The sequence below is a fragment of the Hypanus sabinus genome, chromosome 21, assembly GCF_030144855.1.
Source record: "Hypanus sabinus isolate sHypSab1 chromosome 21, sHypSab1.hap1, whole genome shotgun sequence".
Classification (NCBI taxonomy): Eukaryota; Metazoa; Chordata; class Chondrichthyes; order Myliobatiformes; family Dasyatidae; genus Hypanus; species Hypanus sabinus.
Window position 1 is genome coordinate 16,221,191 of NC_082726.1, and position 23,787 is coordinate 16,244,977.

The following is a 23,787-nucleotide window of genomic DNA, read 5'->3' on the forward strand; positions in this document are numbered from 1 at the left end:
GGTAATGGGTGTCCGAATGTTAAAAGGCCTAAACAGATTAGATACGGCAAAGTTACTTCCCACGGTAGGGAAGTCTAGGACAAGAGAGCACTACTTCAGTATTGAAATATGTCCATTTAGCACAGAAATGTGGAGAAATTACTTTAGTCAGAGACTACAGAATTTGTTGCCACAAACGGCTGTGGAGGCCGTCATTGGGTGCATTTAAGGCAGAGATATGTAGGTTCTTAATTAGCCAGAGCATCAAAGGGTATGGGAGAAGGCAGGAGAGTGGGGATGACTGGAAGAAATGGATAAGCCCATGATTGAATGGCAGAGCAGACTCGATGGGCTGAATGGCCTACCTGTGTTCCTATATCTTACGGTCTTACTGATGGATGCCATCTTTTTGAGGCATCGCTCAATAATGCTGTGGAGGCTAGTCCCATGATGGAGTTCGCTGAGTTTCCAACTTCCTACAGCTTTTTCAAAGTCTGTGCAGTGGCCTCTCCATACGGAATAGTGATGCAGCCAGTCAGAATGCTCTCCAAGGTACATCTGTAGAAGTTTACAAGTGTCTTTGGTGACATATCAATTCTCCTCAAACTCCTCATGAAATATAGCTGTTGTCGTGTTCTTTTTTTTTTGTAACTGCATCAATATATTGAGCCCAGAGTAGATCCTCAGCTATGTTGACACCCAGGAACTTGAAACTGCTCATCCTTTCCACTTCTGATCCCTTGATGAGGACTAGTGTGTGTTCGTTTGACTTCCCCTTCCTGAAGTTTGCAATCAATTCCTTTGTCTTACTGATGTTGAATGCAAGGTTGTTGTTGCAACACCACTCAACCAGCTAACCTATCTCGCTCCTGTATCCCACCTCATTACCATCTGAAATTCTGCTAACATTATGTCATTGACAAAGTTATTGATGGCATTTGAGTGGTGCCTAGCCACACAGTCGTTGGTATAGAGAGAGTAGAGCAGTGGGCTAAGCATGCATCCTTGAGGTGAGCCAATGATGCTTGTTAGCAAGGAGATGTTATACCCACTCTGCATAGACTGGGGTCTCCCAGTGAAGAAGTCAAGGATCAAGCTACAGAGGAAGGTACAGAGGCCTGGGTTTCGGAGCTTGTTGATTAGAACTGAGGGTATGATTCTGTTGGATGCTGAACTCAGTCAATAAACTGCAGCGTGATGCAAGTATGACTATTGGTTCAGGTGATCCTAGGCCAAGTGGAGGGCTTTAGACTCACAAGGATAAAGGTGGAATGGATATAATAGTTTAGCAATAATCCTATTAAATGATAGAGCAGGCACAGAGAGTTGAATAAACTACATCTACTTCTGTTCTTTAGTTTTATGATAGGGCATTGTGAATAACTTTACTGATTTTTTTCTGAGAAGGGATCCATGACAGTAGAAGCCTGTTTTGGATCAATATTTAGAATATAAGAACAGAGACATCATTCTAGAAATTGAATTAAATGTTAGTTAAAACATAGTTCAATTCCAAAGAGAGATCTCCACTTTCCCAAAAGAAAATTAATTATTACAATGGAAGGTCAGAAGGTTGAATAGAAGCTATAACAAAAGAATAACTAAAAATGTGACCAAGAACAGTTATTGTAAGAGATAAATAAAGCTAGCCAGAAAAATAAAAATAGACTTTTTCTACAGATATTCAAAAAGATTTAGCAAATGAGCGTTGTCTCTACAGAAGATGAGTCTGGGAATTTAATAATGGGAAACAGTGAGGTGTCAGATGAATTCATCAGACTTCACAAAAGAGGAAGCAAACAACATCTTGAAAGTTAGCTATAAATGGGTTGTTGGAAGGGAGGGAGGAATTAGGGGTAGAGTGAAGGGAACATAGAATGTTTGGAGAAAGAAATTTAAGACCACAAGACAAAGGACGTGACATGGCTGATCCATTTCCTTCTCAACTTCATTCTACTGCCTTCACCCCATAACTTTTAACACCCTGACTAATCAAAAACTTATCAACCTCAACTTTAAATACACCCACAGCTGCCTGTGACAACAAATTCCTCAGATTCACTACCTTCTGTCTAAAGAAATACCACCTCATCTTCATTCTAATGGACATCTCTGTATTCTGAAGCTGTTCCCTCCGTTCCTAGACACCCCAACCGTAGGAAACATCCTCTCCACCTCCACTCTATCTAGGCCTTTCAACATTGGATAGGTTTCAATGCGATCCCCCTTATTCTTATAATTTCCAGTGAGTAAAAGTCCAGAGCCATCAATCACACCTCATTGATAAGCCTTTCTCGTTAACCTCTCTGGCCCCTCTCCAATGTCAACACATCCTTTCTTAAATAAGGGCTCCGAAACAACTCACCATACTCCAAGTGAGGTCTCACCAGTGCCTTATGAACCCTCAGCTTACATCCTTGCTTTTATATTTTAGTCCTTTTGAAATGAATGCTAACATTGCATTTGCCTTATTCATCACCAACTCAACCTGCAAATTAACCTTTAGGGAATCCTGCACGAGGACTCCCAAGTCTCTTTGCAAGTCAGATTTTTCAATTTTCTCCCCCTTTAGAAAATAGTCTCTGCTTTTATTTCTTCTACCAAAGTGCATGATCGTGCACATCCCAACACTGTATTCCATTTGCTACTTATTTGTCCATTCTCCTGATCTGTCCAAGTCCTCTTTCAGCCTCCCTACTTCATCAGCACTACCTGAAAGTCCACCTACCTTCAAATAATCTGCAAACTTGGCCATAAAGCCAATATTTTCTGTCGTTCAAATATTCAAGAAGTTCAGGAGCATGATGGTTGTAGGATAATAACTGTTTCTAAACTTGGTAGTGTGGGACTTAAGGCTTCTGTACCTTCTGCCCAATGGTAGCAATGAGAAGAGAGTGGATAGTAAGAGTCCTAATGAAGTATGCTGCTTTCTTATGGCAGTGCTCCATTTAAATGTGCTCAAAGGTGAGCACATTTAAATGGTTTTGCCTGTAATGGACTGGCTGTATCTACCACTTTCTGTAGACATTTCCATTTTTGGGCATTGGTCTTCCATATCAGGCCACGGTATAACCAGAAAGGGTGTTCCTACTGTGCATGTGTAGAAGTTTTGCAAAGTTCCAGGTGACAAGCTGAACCTGCACAAACTCCGATGAAAGTAGAGGCACTGTCATGACTTCTTTGTAATGACACTTGCGTGTTGCTCCCAAAACAGATCCTCTGATATGATATCGCCATAAGAATTTAAAGTTACTGGATTTTCCGGTGACATCATCGTCGAGAATGGCAGCTTAAGTCACTAGCTTCTCCGGAAAAACATGTATTAAGCCCTGTTAACCCGTCAAATATAATATTTTTCGAAAAATATTTGAACTGAAAAGAGGGGCAAGAATGGGGAAAAATGTAAATTTAAAAAGCGACACTGCCGAGCCTGTGTCCGAGAGGAATGCAGCAAGTGGCTCTCCGATCCGACCACGTGCTAGCGAGGCGGCTGCTGAGCCTCGTTCAGACAAAGCGGTGAATATCTTCGAAATCCTGAAAGAGATAAAGGAGTTCCAGAAAGAAATAGAGCATCAGCTCTGTCATATTAAGGCAGAGCTCGCCAGCATTAATCAAAAAATAACGGTGGCAGAGACTCACATTGAGAAGGTGGAAGATCGCTTTCAAAACGTAGAACGGATACTGAGTAAGACAATAAAACTAATACATCACCAAGAAGGTAAACTGCTTGACCTGGAGGGAAGATCACAACGGAAAAATATCAGAATCTACAACGTTCCTGAAGGAGCAGAGGGCTCGTCTATGTAACCATATAACAATCACAGCACGGAAACAGGCCATCTCGGCCCTCCTAGTCCGTGCCAAACTCTTAATCTCACCTAGTCCCACCTACCCGCACTCAGCCCATAACCCTCCACTCCTTTCCTGTCCATATACCTATCCAATTTTACCTTAAATGACACAACTGAACTGGCCTCTACTACTTCTACAGGAAGCTCATTCCACAGCTATCACTCTCTGAGTAAAGAAATACCCCCTCGTGTTTCCCTTAAACTTCTGCCCCCTAACTCTCAAATCATGTCCTCTCATTTGAATCTCCCCTACTCTCAATGGAAACAGCCTATTCACGTCAACTCTATCTATCCCTCTCAAAATTTTAAATACCTCGATCAAATCCCCCCTCAACCTTCTATGCTCCAATGAATAGAGACCTAACTTGTTCAACCTTTTTCTGTAACTTAAGTGCTGAAACCCAGGTAACATCCTAGTAAATTGTCTCTGCACTCTCTCTAATTTATTGATAACTTTCCTATAATTCGGTGGACCAGAACTGCACACAATATTCCAAATGTGGCCTTACCAATGCCTTGTACAATTTTAACATTACATCCCAACTTCTGTACTCATTGCTTTGATTTATAAAGGCCAGTGTTCCAAAAGCCTTCTTCACCACCCTATCTACATGAGACTCCACCTTCAGGGAACTATGCGCTGTTATTCCTAGATCTCTCTGTTCCTCTGCATTTCTCAATGCCCTACCATTTACCCTGTATGTTCTATTTGGATTATTCCTGCCAAAATGTAGAACCTCACACTTCTCAGCATTAAACTCCATCTGCCAACTTCAGCCCATTCTTCTAACCAGCATAAATCTCCCTGCAAGCTTTGAAAACCCACCTCATTATCCACAACACCTCCTATCTTAGTATCATCGGCATACTTACTAATCCAACTTACCACCCCATCATCCAGATCATTTATGTATATTACAAACAACATTGAGCCCAAAACAGGTCCCTGAGGCACCCAGCTAGTCACCGGCCTCCAACCCGATAAACAATTATCCACCACTATTCTCTGGCATCTCCCATCTAGCCACTGTTGAATCCATTTTATTACTCCAGCATTAATACCTAACGACTGAACCTTCTTAATTAACCTTCCATGTGGAACTTTGTCAAAGGCTTTGCTGAAGTCCATATAGACTACATCCACTGCCTTACCCTCGTCAACATTCCTCGTAACTTATTCAAAAAATTCAATAAGGTTTGTCAAACACGACCTTCCATGCACAAATCCATGCTGGCTACTCCTAATCAGATCCTGTCTATCCAGATAATTAGTAATACTATCTCTAAGAATACTTTCCATTAATTTACTCACCACTGATGTCAAACTGACAGGTTTATAATTGCTAGGCTTACTTCTAGAACCCTTTTTAAACAATGGAACCGTATGACAGAGTTTGTCTGAAAGTTACTGCAGGACACACTGGATCTTCCCCTGGCTATGAAGCTGGAAGTCGAAAGAGCCCACCGCGCGTTAGTCCCAAAACCTACCCAGGATAGAAAGCCATGCTCAATAATAATTAAATTCCTTCGGTACAGCACCAAGGCAGAGATTCTACGAAGGGCCTGGGGTAAGAAGAGAGTGTTTTTAGAGGATAAGTTAATATATTTCGACCAAGGTTAACTCCCCCCGCGGTCCTCCAGAAGTGCAAAGAATACTCTGAAGTAAAGCGAGTATTAAAGCAAAATAAGATTAGATTTCAAACTCCGTACCCTGCTAAACTTCGACTGTTTTATGACAACGGGACACAGTTGTACCAGACAGTGGAAGAGGCGACTACAGACATGAAGGCCAGAGGGTTGCCTGTCAGCATGACCAAAACGAAGGAAAGCCTGGCTGAGGAATTGTCCCTCTCGGCTTGGGAAATAGTGCGAGAAACGAGAAGGCAGGAGACAGGAGGAGGCCGAGAGAAACATATCAGGAAGAGACTGGGAGTTTCCCAAAGACAGTCCTCACCCCCTTCAGAAGAGCCATAAGGTTTGGCTAACTTTAAAAATGTTGAGAAGCTAAACAGAAGCAAAAGTACACGGTGATATACCTATCTTGAGAAATACTTATTATAATGGGATTTTATATTACTTAGTTGTTATTCTTTATTCACTCACTTATTCCTTTTTCCCCACCAAAATGAGAATATATATATATATATGTGTGTGCATATATGGGTATGTGTGTAATGTGTGTGTGTGTGTGTATGTATGTATATATATATATATATATATATATATAAAAAGTGTGTGTGTGTGTGTGTGTGTGTGTGTGTGTGTGTATATGTATATGTATATATAGGAGGAGTACACAGGGAAACTTTTTTTGGGTAATGGATTTGTTCACTGACTTTTATGAATACTGCAATGGGGGCCCTCAACTCACAGGTAGGAGGGGTTATCTCCCACAGCTAGATATTTACTCTAGCTCAACGCAGGGTTATTTACTAGAGACCTCAGCCTTGGAATCACACGTTCGTTGCCATTTTTGTTATTATTTGAGTTTCTTGGTTCTTATTTGTTCAGGGAGTAGATCGATTAAGTTTTATTCTAATTTCAATGATACATTGACAGATAAATACAGATAGCTAAGGACAAGGTAAAATTCATTTCTTTTAATGTAAATGGCCTATTAAATCCAATCAAATGTAAGAGAATTTTACCCAAAATGAAAAAAGAACAAGCCCATGTAGTATATTTACAGGAAACTCATTTAAGTGATAATGAGCATAAAAAACTAAAGAGAATGGGCTTCACTAATCTGTTTTTCTCCTCATATAAATCAGGACACAGGAGAGGAGTTGCTATTCTTATCTCAAGTAAACTAAATTTTGAAAAAATATTGGAAATGGGAGATAAAAAAGGCAGATATATTCTGGTAAGGGGGAATATAGACGGCAATTCAGTTACTCTATTGAATATATATACACCCCTGGGAAGTGATATTGGTTTCTTTCAGAAAATTACTGATATTATGGTAACGGAAACAGAAGGTCTCCTGATATGTGGGGGAGACTTAAATTTACAATTTCAACCAAACTTAGACTCTTCCAATAGAAAAACCTATGAAACAAAATCTTTACATAAGAAAGTTAATACACTTTTTGAGGATGTTGGTTTAATTGATATATGGAGGGACCTTTTCCCTGACAGAAGGGATTACACTCATTATTCTGCTCCACATTCTATATATACAAGAATAGACTATTTCATAACATTTGGAAAAGACAAAGACAAAATAAACACCTGTGGAATTGGGTCAATAGATGTAAGTCACCATGCACCTATATATTTATCTGTTGATTTTGACATACAACCAAAGAATACTATTTGGAAACTAAATTCAAGTCTACTCAATGATCCGTACTTTAAGGAACAAATTAAAAAAGAAATTGGTCTCTACTTAGAATTTAATGATAACGGAGAGGTTTCACCTCCCATTTTATGGGATACTCTGAAGGCGGTCTTCAGAGTGAAAATTATAGCAATATCATATAAGAAAAAAATAAGGAATAAAACATTAGAGGAATTACAAAATAGGCTGAAGGAACTAGAGAAAAAACACAAATTGAATTTGGCACAGTATACATTAGGGGAAATTAAAACAATTAGGAATGAAATAGATAATTTGGCTACACAAAAAATCAGGAAAAATTTAACGTTTCTGAAACAGACATTATGAAAGTGGATCGAAATCTATGAAAATACTGGTGTGGAAATTGAAAAAGAAGATAGTAGAAAATAAAATTCATAGAATTAGGGACCCAAGAACGAAAATGATAAAAAAAATAAGCGAAGTGAAATTCAAGAAGCTGTTGAAGTGTTTTACAAAACTCTATATTCCAAAGTTCCAGTGGGAAGCATAACCCAAATTGACACCTTCTTGAATTCTCTAGAGTTACCCACTTTAAACGAAGAACAAAATAGAAGGATGACTGCTGACATAACTGAAGTTGAATTAAAAGCTGCAATTAGTAGGCTTAAATTAAGCAAGTCACCAGGATCAGATGGGTATACGGCAGAGTGATACAAAGAATTTAAAAATGAGTTAATTCCTGTTTTACTCCCTACACTGAACTGGGCTCTAAAAAAGGCACAAATGCCACCCAGTTGGAAGGAAGCGATAACCTCAGCTATACCGAAAGAAGGCAAGGATAAAATGGAATGCGGGTCATTTAGACCAATATCCATTCTTAATGTAGATTATAGGTTATTTACCTCCATCATGGCCAAACGATTAGAGGAGTTTCTACCCATACTGATACGTAATGGTTTTATACGACAACGCCAGACTCAAGACAATATACGAAGGACACTTCACATTATGGATCATATACAAAAAAATAAAATTGAAGCAATAGTGATAAGTGTGGACGCTGAAAAAGCATTTGATTCAGTTAATTGGAATTTTCTTTACAGAGTTTTACATAGATTTGGTCTCCAAGACACAATTATTAAAACAATACAGACACTATATGACAATCCTACTGCTAGGATTAAAATCAATGGATATTTATCAAATAGTCTTACCCTAAAAAGGGGCACGAGGTAGGGTTGTGCATGCATGGTCACCACTACTCTTCGCATTATATCTAGAACCATTAGCTCAATACATCAGACAAAATGAAGATATCAGGGGAATTACTATTAAAGGGACAGAGCCTGAAATTGGCTTGTTATGTGGACGACATTTTAATCTATCTCGGGCAATCAACATACTCTTTACCTAAATTGATGCAATCCTTTGAACAATATGGTCAATTATCAGGATACAAGATCAATATAGATAAAACCCAATTACTTTCATATTACTATAGCCCACCAAGAGAAACTGAAAGTCGATAACCCTGGGCATGGCACACAGAGTCTTTCAAATATTTGGGCATCATTATGCCAAAAGATTTGGCAAAATTATCAGAATGTAATTATCAGCCTTTATATACAAAAATTAAGGAAGATGTGGCAAGATGGAGCCTGATCCCTTTTTTCAGTCTCAGTTCAAGGACTGAGTCTATTAAAATGAATATACTGCCCAGACTGTTAAATCTCTTTCAGACCCTACCAATAGAGATTAATCAAAATCAATTCAATGAATGGAACAAGATGCTATCAAGGTATATTTGGCAGGGTAAAAGGCCTAGAGTTTGTCTCAAAACTTTGCAATTAGCAAAGGAAAAGGGGGGATGGGGCTTGCCTTCTCTTAGAGATTATTATTTTGCAGCACAGTTGAGAGCTGTGATATGTTGGTGCAACCCATCATATGACGGTCAATGGAAAAACATTGAGGAGTGGGTACTTCCCATCCCCATACAAGCAATTTTGGCTGATAACAACCTGCAAAGGTACATAAATACTATTGATAACCAATGGGTGAAATTGACTCTGAAAGTATGGAAAACTACTATAAAAGGGTATAATCTAGAGGGAGATATTGCAATTCTTAAATGGTGTGCGTATGACTCAGATTTTACACCAAATAAATTGGATGCTAGATTTAAGGACTGGACAGCTAAAGGAATAACAGTTCTTTGCAACATAATGAAAGAAGGAACACTGTTCAGTTTTGAAATGCTTAAAGAGAAACACTTATTAGAAAAACAAGATTTTTATCAGTATTTACAGATGCGACAATATGTTAATAAGACGCTTAAAAATTTAACCAAGGCAAATACATGCTTGATAGAGCTCTTTAGAAAAGCATATAATTCAGATAATGGTAGTAGAATCATTTCAGGCATGTATAAGGGGTTGTCAACTCTTAAATCACATTCGACTTCATACATTAAAACAAAATGGGAGAAGGAAGGATGGATAATTATATCTGAGGAAGAATGGACAACAACATGGAGATATCAATGGAAATGTACCAATTCACAGAAATGGAGGGAGTTTGGATGGAAAAATTTGATAAGATGTTTTATTACACCCTCTCAGAAATCCCATTATGATAGTAACCTCCCTGTTTGCTGAAGAAATTGTGGAAATCAAAATGCAAATCATTATCATATTTTTTGGGACTGCCCTGTTATCAAAAACTATTGGAGGGGGATACACAATGCCCTACAAGACATCTTTAAATGTGAAATACCCTTGGAGAGTAGGACCATATATTTTGGATATTTACCTCAAGAATGGTTGAAAAGAGATAAATATTTAATGAATATATTGTTGGTGGCTGGTAAAAAGGCTCTTACTAGGAAATGGTTATCACAAGAGAGCCCAACTTTAAGTACATGGATGGAAATTACAATGGACATTTACAAAATGGAGAAGATAACAGCATCTGTTAATCATAAGCTGGAACAATTTGATTCATACTGGGAAAAATGGTTTAACTACATAATGCCTCATAGGCCTGATTTTATTCTCACAAATCAATGAATCTGTTGTAAAGAAAAAGATCACTCCCTACTTGTACATAGTTCTTTCCTTTTGCTTGTTTTTTTTCTTTCCACTCTTTTCTATAAGTGTATATCCCAGATAAATATTTAGTGGAGATTTTGTGATATATATGATTATATGATATATATGTACAATGTCTGAAATACATTTTATGGAAATATTTGTTTGATGAACTTCAATAAAAAAATAAATTACAAAAAAAAGAATTTAAAGTTACTGATCCTCTCCATTTCCAATCCCCTAATAAGGACTGATTCATGGACCTCTGACTTCTTCCTCCTGTAGTCAATAATCAACTCTTTGGTTTTGCTGATATTCAGTAAGAAGTTGTTGTTGTGGCACCATTCAACTAGATTTTCAACCTCCCTCCTATATAATGATTTGTCACCCTTTGGTTTAACCAACAACAGTAGTATCATCAGCAAACTTAAATAAGGCATTGGAGCTCTACTTAGCCATACAATCACCAGCATTAAGCAGATAGAGAAGGGGACTAAGCACCCAACCCTTTGGTGCACCAGTGGTGACAGTAATTGTGGAGGAGATGTTGATACCGATCTATACTGTCCGGGGTCTGCAAGTGAGGAAATTGAGGATCCAGGTGTGCAAGGAGGTATCAAGGCCTAGGTATCGAAGCTTAGTGATGAGTTTCCAAGGGATGATAGTGTTGAATGCCGAGATGTAGTCAATGAACAGCATACTGATGTATGCACCTTCATTGGTCAAGGTCCACCATCCCACTTATTCCCACTTCTACCTCTCTCCACCTGTCAATTCCATCAACTCCCAGCTTCTTACATCACTCTGATTATACCTACTCCCTCACCTGCCTATCATTCCACTCACCTGGATCCATTTATTAATCACTTCATTGCTTCCCCTCTGCCACCCATATTTTCATGCTTCCCTCTTTCCAGTTCAGTTGAAGGGTCTTGACCTGAAACATCAACTGCCTTTTTTTTCCCTCCATAAATGCTATCTGACCCATTGAGTTCCTCAGCTCCTCTGTTTATTTCAATGTGATCATTGATGTAGTGGCTTATAAATGAATCAAGCAAATAGTTTACAATGTTGGTACACTGAATAGCCATAGCAGTTCTTTTCCATAGCGTGCGCTTTTTATAAGGTCCTATGTGGTATTTTGCACCAATGCCTTCACCTGTAGGCATACTTGAGAATTTACTTGAGCTAGCCATCTAATTTGTGAGCTACACTACTGATGTGGTGCCTTCTGCTGCAACCTTGAATGCTGTAAACTTAAATAAATCCATTATTTCAGATATTAACGAATGTGAACGAAACCCTCTACTCTGTCGTGGTGGTACCTGTGATAACACTGATGGAAGCTTCCGTTGTTCCTGTCCAAGTGGCCATGAAGTATCTTCAGATGGAACATCTTGCATAGGTAAACTGCAATTAATGAAGAAAAACTCCAAACTAAGGAGTACTTTTGAAACTTAATTAAGCTCATGAAAACTTTTGTATATTTGAAAATTGAAGCTATGACTAAGTTTCTAACACTAATTTGAACAAACAGAACCAGTAGCAAACATTTGCTACTATATTAATGCAAGTATTTGGCAAAGTTGATCTGTTCAGGATGAATGGCAGTAAATTCTTCATATGCTGTTAATTCAAAATCTTTAGGGATCCTAATCTGTAAATTTAGTTGAGCACATTTTGGCTCAAAATGTTAGTGATTGTGTTTGCAATTTACTCCAAATCAAGGAATTAAGAAATTATGTTTTGATCTATACATACTGCCAAATATTTATCTGAAATTTTCTCATCTTTACTGTTCATAATCAAATTTAGTGTGCTGTTTAATTTCAAAAATTATCATAAGCCTGCTTTCTTAATCATTTTTCTACACTACATTTTACGGTGTTTGCTTTTATAAAAAAAACTGATTTAAATAATTTAAATTATTTTTATAGATATAAATGAATGTGCGTTGAGTGGCAACCTTTGTAAAAATGGTCGCTGTGTCAACATGATTGGAAAATACCATTGTTCGTGTAACATTGGCTACCAGTCAACGCCTGATGGACAAGGATGTGTTGGTAAGCACTCTTTGTAAGCTGATTAGGGACTATTAGAGAACTAAAAAGTACTTCACTGTGTGGTGGGACTCCCTAATTAAGCCAGTTCTCAGAACTTTGACATTTCCCCCCTTCATTTCCTGCAACTTTTACTCTCTCACAGACCAGTCAATTCCACACTGATCTTCCTACACTGGAGGTAATTTACAGTAGTCAGTTAACCTACTGAGCAGCAGGTCTTATTGCAGCATCTGGGACAAACCTATACATCACAGAGAGAATATGCAAACTCCACACAGACAGCACCAGAAGTCAGAATTTAACCTCCATTGCTGGAACTGTGCAGCAACAGCAGTAGCCATCCACTATGGCACCTATTCACTCCCTTCCAAATGCTGAATCCACACTTTTTATAAAGATTAATTACAATTCTTGTCTTTATTCTCTTTGCCTCTGTTTACAAAGTGCCGGGTGCTATTATGCATTTTAACAACTTTCTCAACCTATCTTACCACTTTCAAATATTGTACAATGCCTATAAAAAGTATTTACCCCTTTTGAAATTTTCATGTTTTATTGTTTTACAGCATTGAATCACAGTTGAACTAACTTGGCTTTTTTTGACACTGATCAACAGAAAAATGTATGAGCAACAGAGGATGAGAGGTGACCTGATAGAGGTGTTAAAGATGATGAGAGTCATTGATCATGTGGATAGCCAGAGGCTTTTTTCCAGGGCTGAAATGGCTAACACAAGGGGGCATAGTTTTAAGGTGCTTGGAAGTATGCACAGAGGGGATGTCCGGGGTAAGTTTTTCACACAGAGAGTAGTGGGTGGATGGAATGCATTGCTGGCAATGGTGGTGGAGACAGATACATTAGGTTCTTTTAAGAGACTCTTAGATAGGTACATGGAGCTTAGAAAAATAGAGGGCTATGCGGTAGGGTAATTCTAAGCAGTTTCTAAAGTAGGTTATATGGTCGGCACAACATTGTGGGCCAAGAGGCCTGTAATGTCCTGGAGATTTCTATGTTATACATTCTATGAAAAAGACTTTTTTTGTCAAAGTCAAGACAGATCTCTACAAAGCGATCTAAATTAATTACAAACATAAAAACACAAAATAATTGATTGCATTAGTATTCACCCCTTTTAGTATGACACACCAAATCATCACTGGTGCAGCCAATTGGTTTTAGAAGTCACAAAATTAGCTAAATGGAGATCATCGTGTTCGGGTCAAAATTTTTCAATTGATTATATTAAAAATGCACCTGTATCTAGAAGGTCCCACTGTTGGTGGGTCAATAGCCTGGCAAAAACTACACCATGAAGACAAAAGAACACTCCAAGCAATTCCACAAAAAGGTTATTGAAAAGCGTAACTCAGGAGATGATTACAAGAAAATTTCCAAGTCACTGAATATCCCTTGGAGTACAGTTAAGTCAATCATCAAGAAATGGAAAGAATATGACACAGCTGTAAATCTGCCTAGAACAGGTCGTCCTCAAAAATTGAGTGACTGTGCAAGAAGGGGACTAGTGAAGAAGACCACCAAGAGACCTATGACAACTCTGGAGGAGTTACAAGTTCAGTGGCTGATATAGGAGAGATTCTGCACACAACTGTTGCCTGGGTGCTTCACCAGTCACAGCTTTATGGGAGAGATAAAATCTCAGCTAGAGTTTGCCAGAAGGCATGAGGGAGACTGAAGTCAGCTGGAAGAAGGCTCTTTTGTCTGATGAAATTAAAATTAAGCTTTTTGGCCATCAGATTAAACGCTATGTTTGCAATAAGCCAAACACCACACACCATCAAAAACACACCATCTCTACCATGAAGCTTCTTGGTGGCTGCAATATGCCATTGGGATGCTTCACTGCAGCAGGCCCTGGAGGGCTTGTGAAGGTAGAGGTTCAAGTGAATGCAGCAAATACTGGAGGAAATTTTGATGCAGTCTACAAGAGAACTGCAAATTGGGAGATTTGTTTTCCAGCAAGGCAATGACCCCAAGCATAAAGTCAAAGCTACACAGGAATGGCTTAAGAACAACAAAGTCAATGTCCTGGAGTGGCCAGGTTGGATTCATTGAGAATCCAATTGACAGTTTGTGGCTGAACTTGAAAAGAGCTGTTCACTTACAATCCTCATGCAATGTGACAGAGCTTGAGCAGTTTTGTAAAGAAGAATGAGAAAAAATTGCAGTGTCCAGATGTGCAAAGCTGATTGAGTCCTATCTATACAGACTCAAGGCGCATCTACTAAATACTGGCTTAAAGGGGGTGAATTATTATGCAATTAATTATATATTGTTTTATATTTGTAATTAATTTAGATCAATTTGTAGAGATTTGTTTTCACTTTGACACGAAAGTGTCTTCTTCTGTGATCAGTGTCAAAAAAGCCAAATTAAATCCACTCTGATTCAATATTGTAAAACAATAGAACATTAAAACTTTCAAGGTGGGTGAATACATTTTATAGGCACTGTATTGCCTAAATTTTTACATTCATACATCTTCTTCAGAATTGTATGCTCCAGATTAGTGGTTGCCAACCCATCAATCGTGATCGACTGGTCAACCTTTGAGACTTTCCCAGTAGATCCCGAAAAAAAAAGAAAAAGAAATACACAAATACTGTTGAGAGATTGTTTCCAGGTTGCGAGGTTTTAGTTCCATTCTTTCTGCCCACTGTGCATGCGTATAGCTCCCCGGCACTACACAATGTACTTCAGTAGTCCCCAACCGCTGCGAGGTCACGCCCACTGTTGAACTTGAACCCACGCAAGGTCACCAGTCTCCTAAATGCGGTGATACCCTTGCGCTAGTGTTCTCCTTGCGCAGCCAGCAGGAAGTGCCGATGCTACTGGCCCACAGCGCGGCCGGCAGGAAGTGCTGATGCTACTGGCCTGGAGTGCGGACAGATGGACGCCGCCTCTAAACATGCTTAGCACACCAAATGTTTGTGAGGAACCCAGTGCTAAAATATTTGCAGATGACCTAATTCGGGCTCAGCATTTCATAAGTAGCAGAGCAGCTACCTTGCTGCGATCTGCTGAAACAAACTTTTCTCAGCCGATAGATCCTTCGGGGGGAGGGCCTGTCACTCTCCTCACTCGCCTGGGCGCTCACTCCGGACTGCAACTGCCGTGGCCCCGGCACGGAGACCTCCGCGCCTCACCTTGTCCTCTCACCCCACCCACGACCAGTTGCACTTGGCCAAGGTGTCTGGCGGGCAGAGGCTGGAGTTCGGGCTGGGAGGCTGTCTAATGAGGCAATGAAGCCCTCAGAACTACTTTGTTGCCCTGACTCCAAGCACCCTGCACTTAAAGATGAACCCGTTGAGTTTTTTCAGCGGAAAAAACACGAGCAGCATGGGACAGCAGCTAAGTGCCAGGAGCCACGAAAACTAAATTGCAGAATAGACTGGACATTAGGAACCTGCTTCAAGTATCGCTGTATTCCTGTCGTGTTTAACACACCCACCCCAGCCAGTCCGCAAGAATATTGTCAACATTAAACCGGTTCGCGGTGCAAAAAACGGTGGGCACCCCTGGTGTTTATGCATTATTTCTACTTCCGGATTGTGGGGTTTTACTTCCGGTCTTTTCTGCCCCAGTGCGCATGTGTGTGACTAATTGATCTGGGATCGATCTCACCTTTCACTAAGGCCGAGGTAGGGGATCATGGGCTTAAAAAGGTTGGTGACCACTACTTTAGATTATAAAATCACTTCTCCATCTTCCTAACAAAATGCATTGCTGCATTAGGTTTCCTCCATTACATGTCCACCTGCCTGCTTTCCTGTACTAGCTTACATTCTTCTGGTTATCATGCTTTCAGATGTTACCTAATCTACAAATTTTGAAATTGTGCACTTGTAAACTAAATGAAGGATAGAATCTGAACTGTTAGTAGCCTCCAACTTAACATCAACATATAACTTCCAGTAACCACTCCCCTCTATTGCCCAGCCATTGTTTATCCTTATCCCTCTGGCCTTTTATCCCTTCTCTTTCCTTTCCCCTGACCATCTCCCATACCTTTCTCCGTCTGATTTCCTACCTTCTTCCCTTTATTCTGTGGTCCTCTGTACTTTTCTATCAGATTCCGTTTCTTCAGCCCTTTGCCTTTTCCACAAGTCAATTCTAAACCCATCACATCATTCCCACCTATCTACCTTCTCCCTCTCACCTGATTTTTCCTATCAATCACCAACTTGTGCTCCTCACTCAACCCTTTTATTCTGGCTTCTGCTCTCTTTCTTTTCAGTCCTGATGAAGGGTCTCAGGCCAAAATGTTGGCACATCATTTTCTTCATAGAGTCTGAATGATCTGAGTTCCTCAGAAATTTTGACTGTGTTGCTCCACATTTCCAGCATCTGCATCTCTTATGTCTGTGTTTATATTCCCATAACAATTTTGCATCCATGCTTGTCCTTTCATTCCACTGCTTTAGTTTTCTGGCAAGCCTTTCATGTAACACTTTACCAGAAAGCTATTTTGAATCCATGCACAGGATATTAAATATTTTACCTTCATAAATCCTCTCTTGTTACCTGATCAAAAAAGTTTATTAATTGACCATAACCAGTTTTAGTTTACGTATCCTTGAGATATTCTAGATTGTCATTTCTAATAAATGCCACACCATTAACGATTACAAAGTCATGAATATAGTTGCTGGGTTGTCCTAACATAATTCTTGGAACATGTGTGTAATATGTGTAGTTCTCCACCTTTATTATTCAGAGTTTAAAATTTTAATCACTGCCCTATCCAAACACTTAAAAATTACAGCCCAATTTTTATTGCAGATATTGATGAATGCACAATATCGAATGGAGGATGTGAGAATTACTGCACAAATTCTGAAGGCAGTTATGAATGCAGCTGTAGGAATGGTTATGCCTTGCTACCAGACCAGCGAACTTGCACAGGTAAAGCGCAGGTATTGAGATATTGGTAAGATATAAGTTCACACTGTTAAGCCCTTTTGGGAATAACCTTTCCAAAAGTATTGTTACGCCTGCAGCCCCCTCCTTTTTGAGAATCGCAGGATCGCTATTGATTTGGGTCAGGAAACCCAGGAAATGAGAGAGAGACGTGCGGAATGTCTTGACCCCCCCCCCCCCCCCCCCCGGCGATATAAAAACTACAGGAAACGGCCTTTGTCTCTTAGAGACAGGCTTGTGTATTACGATACAGTGCTACGTGGAAGCCCTCAGGCAAAGTGGGCTGGTTGAGGGAGGGATTGCATCAACCCAACCTGATTGACATCTGAGACCCTGTGAGTCCAGGATAAAAGAGGGTCTGTGGGAACAGCCCCTCAGACACACCAGAAGAAACGCTAGCGATCCCGTAATAGCGGAAGCCGGTGGGAGGAGGCCACGTGCGTTCGGTTACATTTGCCCCGGAACCGGTGACTTTTACCACAGGAGAATGGCTTTTAGCTAACAATGGGGAACCCAACTCCCAACGACTCTCGAAGGGTTGACATCCTAAAAGGACTGGGCAAGTTTTAACGCGTCTTTCTCTCAAACCAAAATGCTGCAGCTTGAATGAACTAACAGTGACTTTTCATCGGACAATACATGATCCCCTAGACAACGATAGAGCTATTTCTTATTGATTATTATTATACCCGCGCTTTTAGATTTAGTATTGACGACGTATATTATTTGTATGTTTGCATTGATATTATTTTTGTGTATCTTTATCAATAAATACTGTTAAAAATAGTACCATCAGACTTCAACGGACCTCTCTATCTTTGCTGGTAAGTGACCCAGTTACGGGGTTCGTAACAGTATTTATATAAATATCAAAAAGTCCCAGCACAAGACACTGTGGCACATCACTAGTCACAGATCTCCATTCTGAAAAACAACTTTCCATCACTGCCATCTGCTTCCTACCATCAAATCAATTATGAATCCAGTTAGCTAACTCTCATTGAATCCCTTGCACATTAACCTTCCAGACTAGTCTACCATGCAGTACCTTGTCAAAGACCTTGCTAAAGTCAGTACAGGCAATATCTACACCCTGCCCTCATCTATCCCCTTGGTTACCTCATCAAAAAGCTCTAATTTGTTAGTCACAATATGCCATGCACAAAATTTTGTTGACTATCTTTGATCAGGTGTTACCTATTCAAATGCTGGTAGACCCTGTCCCTCTGAACCCCTCCAGCAAATTCAAAGTACATTTATTATCACAGTATGCATACTTTGACAAAGTCCTGCACTACAGGTGGTTTAGTCAGTACTGAGGAAGTTGAAATTTTCCACTATTACTATTATTCTTACAACTATCTGTGATAGTTATGAGACTTATAAGAAGAGCAGATGGGTCTTCTTATTCCTATTGACTTGGACGTGCCTCCAATATAGTTCCATCAAAGTCATATCCAATCTTGTTTCTAAATTCTATCCATATACCCTAACTGGACAATCTCCAAATAATACCCTCTTCAAGGGTGAACTTTGGTGTGAAAGAGGCAACATACCATTCTAGGATTATGTCTGTGCCCCCAGTTTAAAGAAAATAGTTGATTTACTACTCATGGCTGCACTTTCTGTGTAGCTATGCTCTGCATTCTGCTCTTGTTTTATTTTGTACTACCTCAATGCACAGTGTAATGATTTGATTTGTCTGAATAGTATGCAAGACAAGCTTTTCAGTGTACTGCAGCATACACTCAGTGGCCACTTATTATGTGGAACCCGGTGTGATCTTTTGCTGCTGTAGCCCATCCACTTCAAGGTTTAATGTGTTGTTCTTTCAGAGATGCTGTTCTGCACACCATTGTTGTCGTGCATGATTATCTGAGTTCCTGACACCTTTTTGTCAGCTTTAACCAGTCTAGCCATTCTCCTCTGTCCTATCTCATTAACAAGGCTTTGTTGCCAACAAAACTTGTGCTCACTTTTGTTTTTTGCTTCATTCTCTGAAAACTCTATAGACTGTTTTGGATGAATATCTCAGGACGTCAGCAGTTTCTGAGATACTCAAACCACCCCACCCCTAGCGCCAACAATCATTCCACAGTAAAAATCACTTAGAACACATTTCTTCCCCGTTCTATTGTTTGGTCTGAACATCAACTGAACCTTTAGATAACTTTTGCATGCTTTTATGCATTGTTGCTGCCACATGATAGGCTGATTAGATATTCGTACTAACAAGAAGGTGTGGGTGTACCCAATAAAGTGGCTATAAAGTGTATGTGACAATAATAAACCAATTCAACCCAATTCAATTAAATTCAGTCTTTGTGTGACATCTACATGATGCATTGTAGCATCCCTCAACAACATCTCTTGAACACGTGACCTCCACCACTTAACTGGGCACTCAGGGTCTAAATCCTACCTAACTTCATGGTGGGAGAACAGTTAACCAATCAATAAATACCAGCATTACTAGTGATAACCTAAACCTTGAGTGAATATGGAAACACTGTCATGACTTGTATCATGGGATCTTTGTTCTTACTAAACATACAAAAGGAATTTTAATCAATTCTTCATCAGAAACATGGTGGTGTTGCTGGTTCGTATTTACATCTGATGTTATGTTATGTTTTACATTACTTTGTGTTGGAATGCACGCTGAAACATGGCAATGATGTAAACTATTACTTTCTTTCAGATATTGATGAATGTGAAGACAATCCTGACATTTGTGATGGAGGGCAATGTGTCAATATACCTGGAGAATATCACTGCCTGTGCTATGATGGATTTATGGCATCAGAGGATATGAAGACATGTCTAGGTTAGACCAAATTCTTCTCTCATTTCTGGAGTTATTGCTTAATTTTTGGGCAGGCAATATGAGTTTGTAGTGAAAATAAAACAGAATTTAGTAATGTTTAAAAGAGCATTATTCAACAGTAGATCTTCTCTTAAAAGTTAATGTGTTGATACTTGATATATACTGTAATCTTTAAATTCTGACCTGCAGATGTTAATGAATGTGAACTTAATCCGAACATATGTCTTAGTGGCACCTGCGAGGATACAAGAGGATCATTCATCTGTCACTGTGAACTGGGGTACTCTGTAAAGAAAGGGACAACTGGTTGTACAGGTAAATAAATCTTCCACTTTTTTTCTTGCTTCATTCAAATTTAGCATTTAAATTTATTATAGTTGAAAATGTTATTCCAAAGTTAAAAGTTCAAAGTACATTTATTATCAAAGTATGTATCCTGTATACAACTTTGAGATTCATCTTCTTGCAGGCAACCACAAAACAAAGAAACACAATAGAAACCGTTTTTTAAAAAACCCTGTACAAGAAACACCCAATATGTGAAAAAAGAACAAATCATGCAGACATTAAAAAAGTAAACAAATAACACACAGAAGATTAACCACAGAGTCCTCAAAAGTGAGCCTACAGACATGGAGCCATTTTGGCACTGAGGCAAGTGAAGCCAGTCCAGGAACCTGATGACCACAGGCCATTGTTGCAGAGACAGTTCAGCGCTGAAGTGCCTTGAACAAATTGTGCAAGTAGAAAGAAAAAGAAACAAAAACACATGGAACATGAATTGCAGAGTCCTAGAAAGTGAACTCACAGCTGCAGAACCCCGTTCAGTGCTGAGACGAGTGAAGCCCATCCAGGACCCCAATGGCTTCAAGGCAACAGTAGCTCCTGAACCAGGCAGCATGAGACCAAGAATCCTACACCTTCCGCCCAATGGTAGTAGCAAGAAGAGAGGGAGACCAGTGAAATGCAAGCAGATGGCATTTAACACCTGTTCGTTTTCCGCTTTCATCCTCGATAATTTTAATCTTGCTCAATGCTTTAATCAGCATGAAGTAATGGAGCTGACCACTGGTTCATGTTTTGCCAACAGACAACTATGCAGCATCCACCCCCAACAATGGCGGTCCTGACCATATGTGCACTCACAAGAGTCTAGTTCACCGAATCCCCCAGGAGATCCTAAAAGTGCCAGATCTTTTAGTCCTTTAAATTCTAACAAATCCAAGAATAATTTAAATATCTGAAATTCTCCATTTTCTGGTATGTCACAGATCATCTGCAATCTATTTTAACAAAACTTCCAAACTTCCACTATTTTTCATGTATATTGTATTTTGTAGTCAAAGAAAAGTTTTAGTAAAATAGATATATATTAATGTAGTGTTAAGATTGCTGTTGTTTGCTCTGTATTATAAAATTAAATCTGGGCTTTGTGATGTATTTTATGATGCTGCAAAAATATTCAGAATCTTTTGCATTACATTACTGTTTATTGTTCTATAAAATCCATCAGGATCTCCTTTTAATTTAATAAATATGAGAACATCAAAATCATGTGCAATTTATACCTGCCCTCTGTCTACAATTTTTTTTCCTGATGAATTAGATAATAATTCACAATCAATAAATCTTTGATATTGGTTGTTGAGGTAAATCAGAGTACATAAAATTGCTATTGATTACTGCTTAGTAGGTTTTTAACAAATAAATGATTTCAGATGTGTACATTTGTGATACAACTTGGGCATATGTTAATTTTCACTGTTTTCAGAAACCATCAAATTGCTCTTGTTTATTCACCTACAATCTGAATGTATAATTGAATTTTGTTTGAGCTAGTTGAGAGTTTGACTTGCTTGAAACTCAAATAGTATCTTAAACTTCAAGGGTACCCACTTGTAAACAGTTTCTAGCCCAAAATCTGCGGGCTAGGGTCTGCTCAGGCAGGACCCTTTGTTTCACAAGATCAAGTTTTGTATCTGCTGAATGTAATATAGATGATATGGCAGACATCACTCATGTTAGAAAGAAATGATGTAGATGTTTCACATTTCAAATCACTACACAGTCGGGTGACTACCAACTTTATAAAAGGCTGGTCTGGCTTCAACTGGTGTAATGTGCTTTATGCTATTTAATAGTGGTTGCTCCCAAATCATAATAAACCTACCAAGTACCCCTAAATTGCAGTTGCCTAACTTGCTATCATCTAAAATGAAATTTTCCAACCCAGCCCCAAATATTTTTCATCATGAACACCACATAAATGTAAAGCCATACACTAATATGTGGCTGATTCACTGGCATTTAATGCCTTGGGCACTGCTACATTGTTAAGCAGCAGAACCAGAACCAAATTTTCATGGGCTGGCCACAGAGCTGTGATCTGACATGTCTCTGCGGACACCAATAAATTTCTAAGTTTCTCTCTTTCAAATAGTCTTAATTGCACTACATTTTAGATGAATGTTGTGTTTATTTAGCTGTATTTACTTGATGGATTCTAAGTAAAGCATTGCACATCAAGATTTCATGCCTGCACATCATTTTTGGTGAAGGATGCTTTTGGAATTCAGTTACTTCCATTGTTTTATTTTTACTTTAAAAAATCAAAGAGAAATATGAATAAATGTATTTTCTGTATATTACTTGTTTAAACAAAAATCAGGTTTCTAATATTCTAAAGAAAGGATTAAAACTTAATGTAAAGTAAAAAATTTCCATATGTATTTTTTTTATTTTAAATTAAGTTGAAATGAGTGTATTTGATTTTTTAACTTCTATCTGAGCTTTAATCAAAAGTTGGCTTTCTTGAATTTGCAGCATATCTAAGCCAGACATTGGTTTCCTGTGAATGATAATATCATGACTGCACATTTCTCTTTAATGTGCATTACTTTTAATTCTTTGCATAAATATAAATGAATTGGGTTAACACCCTCTAAATTATGCAACCGTGCATTCTAAACAACAGACATTTCTGATAAATACCCAAAAAGCAGCAACAGACCATGTAAATGGTATCTGCTATTAAATGCTGGTAAAAATTTAACCATATAAATACAAAGATTTAGTAATTTAGCACATGTAGTGACCACTGTGTTTTGGAGGGTTTTCATTGTCTGAAAAGAATTTTTGCCACAGTAGCATAGCAGTTAGCTTAGCTATTACAACTCAGGAGTTTCGAGTTCATTTCCAGCACTCTCTGTAAGAGGTTTGTAATTCCTTCCTGTGACCACATGGGTTTCCCCCAGATGCTCCAGTTTCTTCCAACAGTCCAAAGATGAACCTGTTAATTCATCATTGTAAATTGACCTGTGATTAGTCTAGGGGTTACATTGGTTGACAGTTTGGACCAGAAAGGCCTGTTCTGCGCTGTATCTCTGAATTTAAAAAAAACATCTATATCATAATTTACCTTGATTCAAAACTTATATTTCCTATTGAATCCCATGGTATAAGTGTAAATGCCTTCCGGTGAGATCACTCAACAGTAAAGTTGAGTACAAGGCCTGGTCAGTAAGTTTGCTGATGACACTAAAGTAAGTGATACTGAGTAAAATGAAGAAGACTATCAAAAACTACTTGAAGATCTTGATCAACTAGATAAAAGGGCCAAGAAATGACAGATGGTGTTCAATTCAGAGATGTTAATTTGTGGGAAGTCAAACCAAGAAACTTCCATAGAGAATGTAGAGCCCAGTGGGTTGTAGTACAGAGGGCACAGAAGTGGAAGTACATC

The 23,787-nt window shown here is 38.8% G+C and overlaps 1 protein-coding gene across 1 annotated transcript in view; it reads left to right on the forward strand.

The window, feature by feature from the left end:
• Positions 1-23,787, forward strand: part of LOC132378818 (fibrillin-1-like) — a 377,797-nt gene that overhangs the window by 226,875 nt on the left and 127,135 nt on the right. The window contains exons 27-31 of the mRNA XM_059946042.1: positions 11,497-11,622; positions 12,155-12,280; positions 17,081-17,203; positions 19,920-20,045; positions 20,235-20,360. Of these exons, the coding sequence (XP_059802025.1) occupies positions 11,497-11,622; positions 12,155-12,280; positions 17,081-17,203; positions 19,920-20,045; positions 20,235-20,360 (627 nt within the window). The remainder of the gene's footprint in view (positions 1-11,496; positions 11,623-12,154; positions 12,281-17,080; positions 17,204-19,919; positions 20,046-20,234; positions 20,361-23,787) is intronic.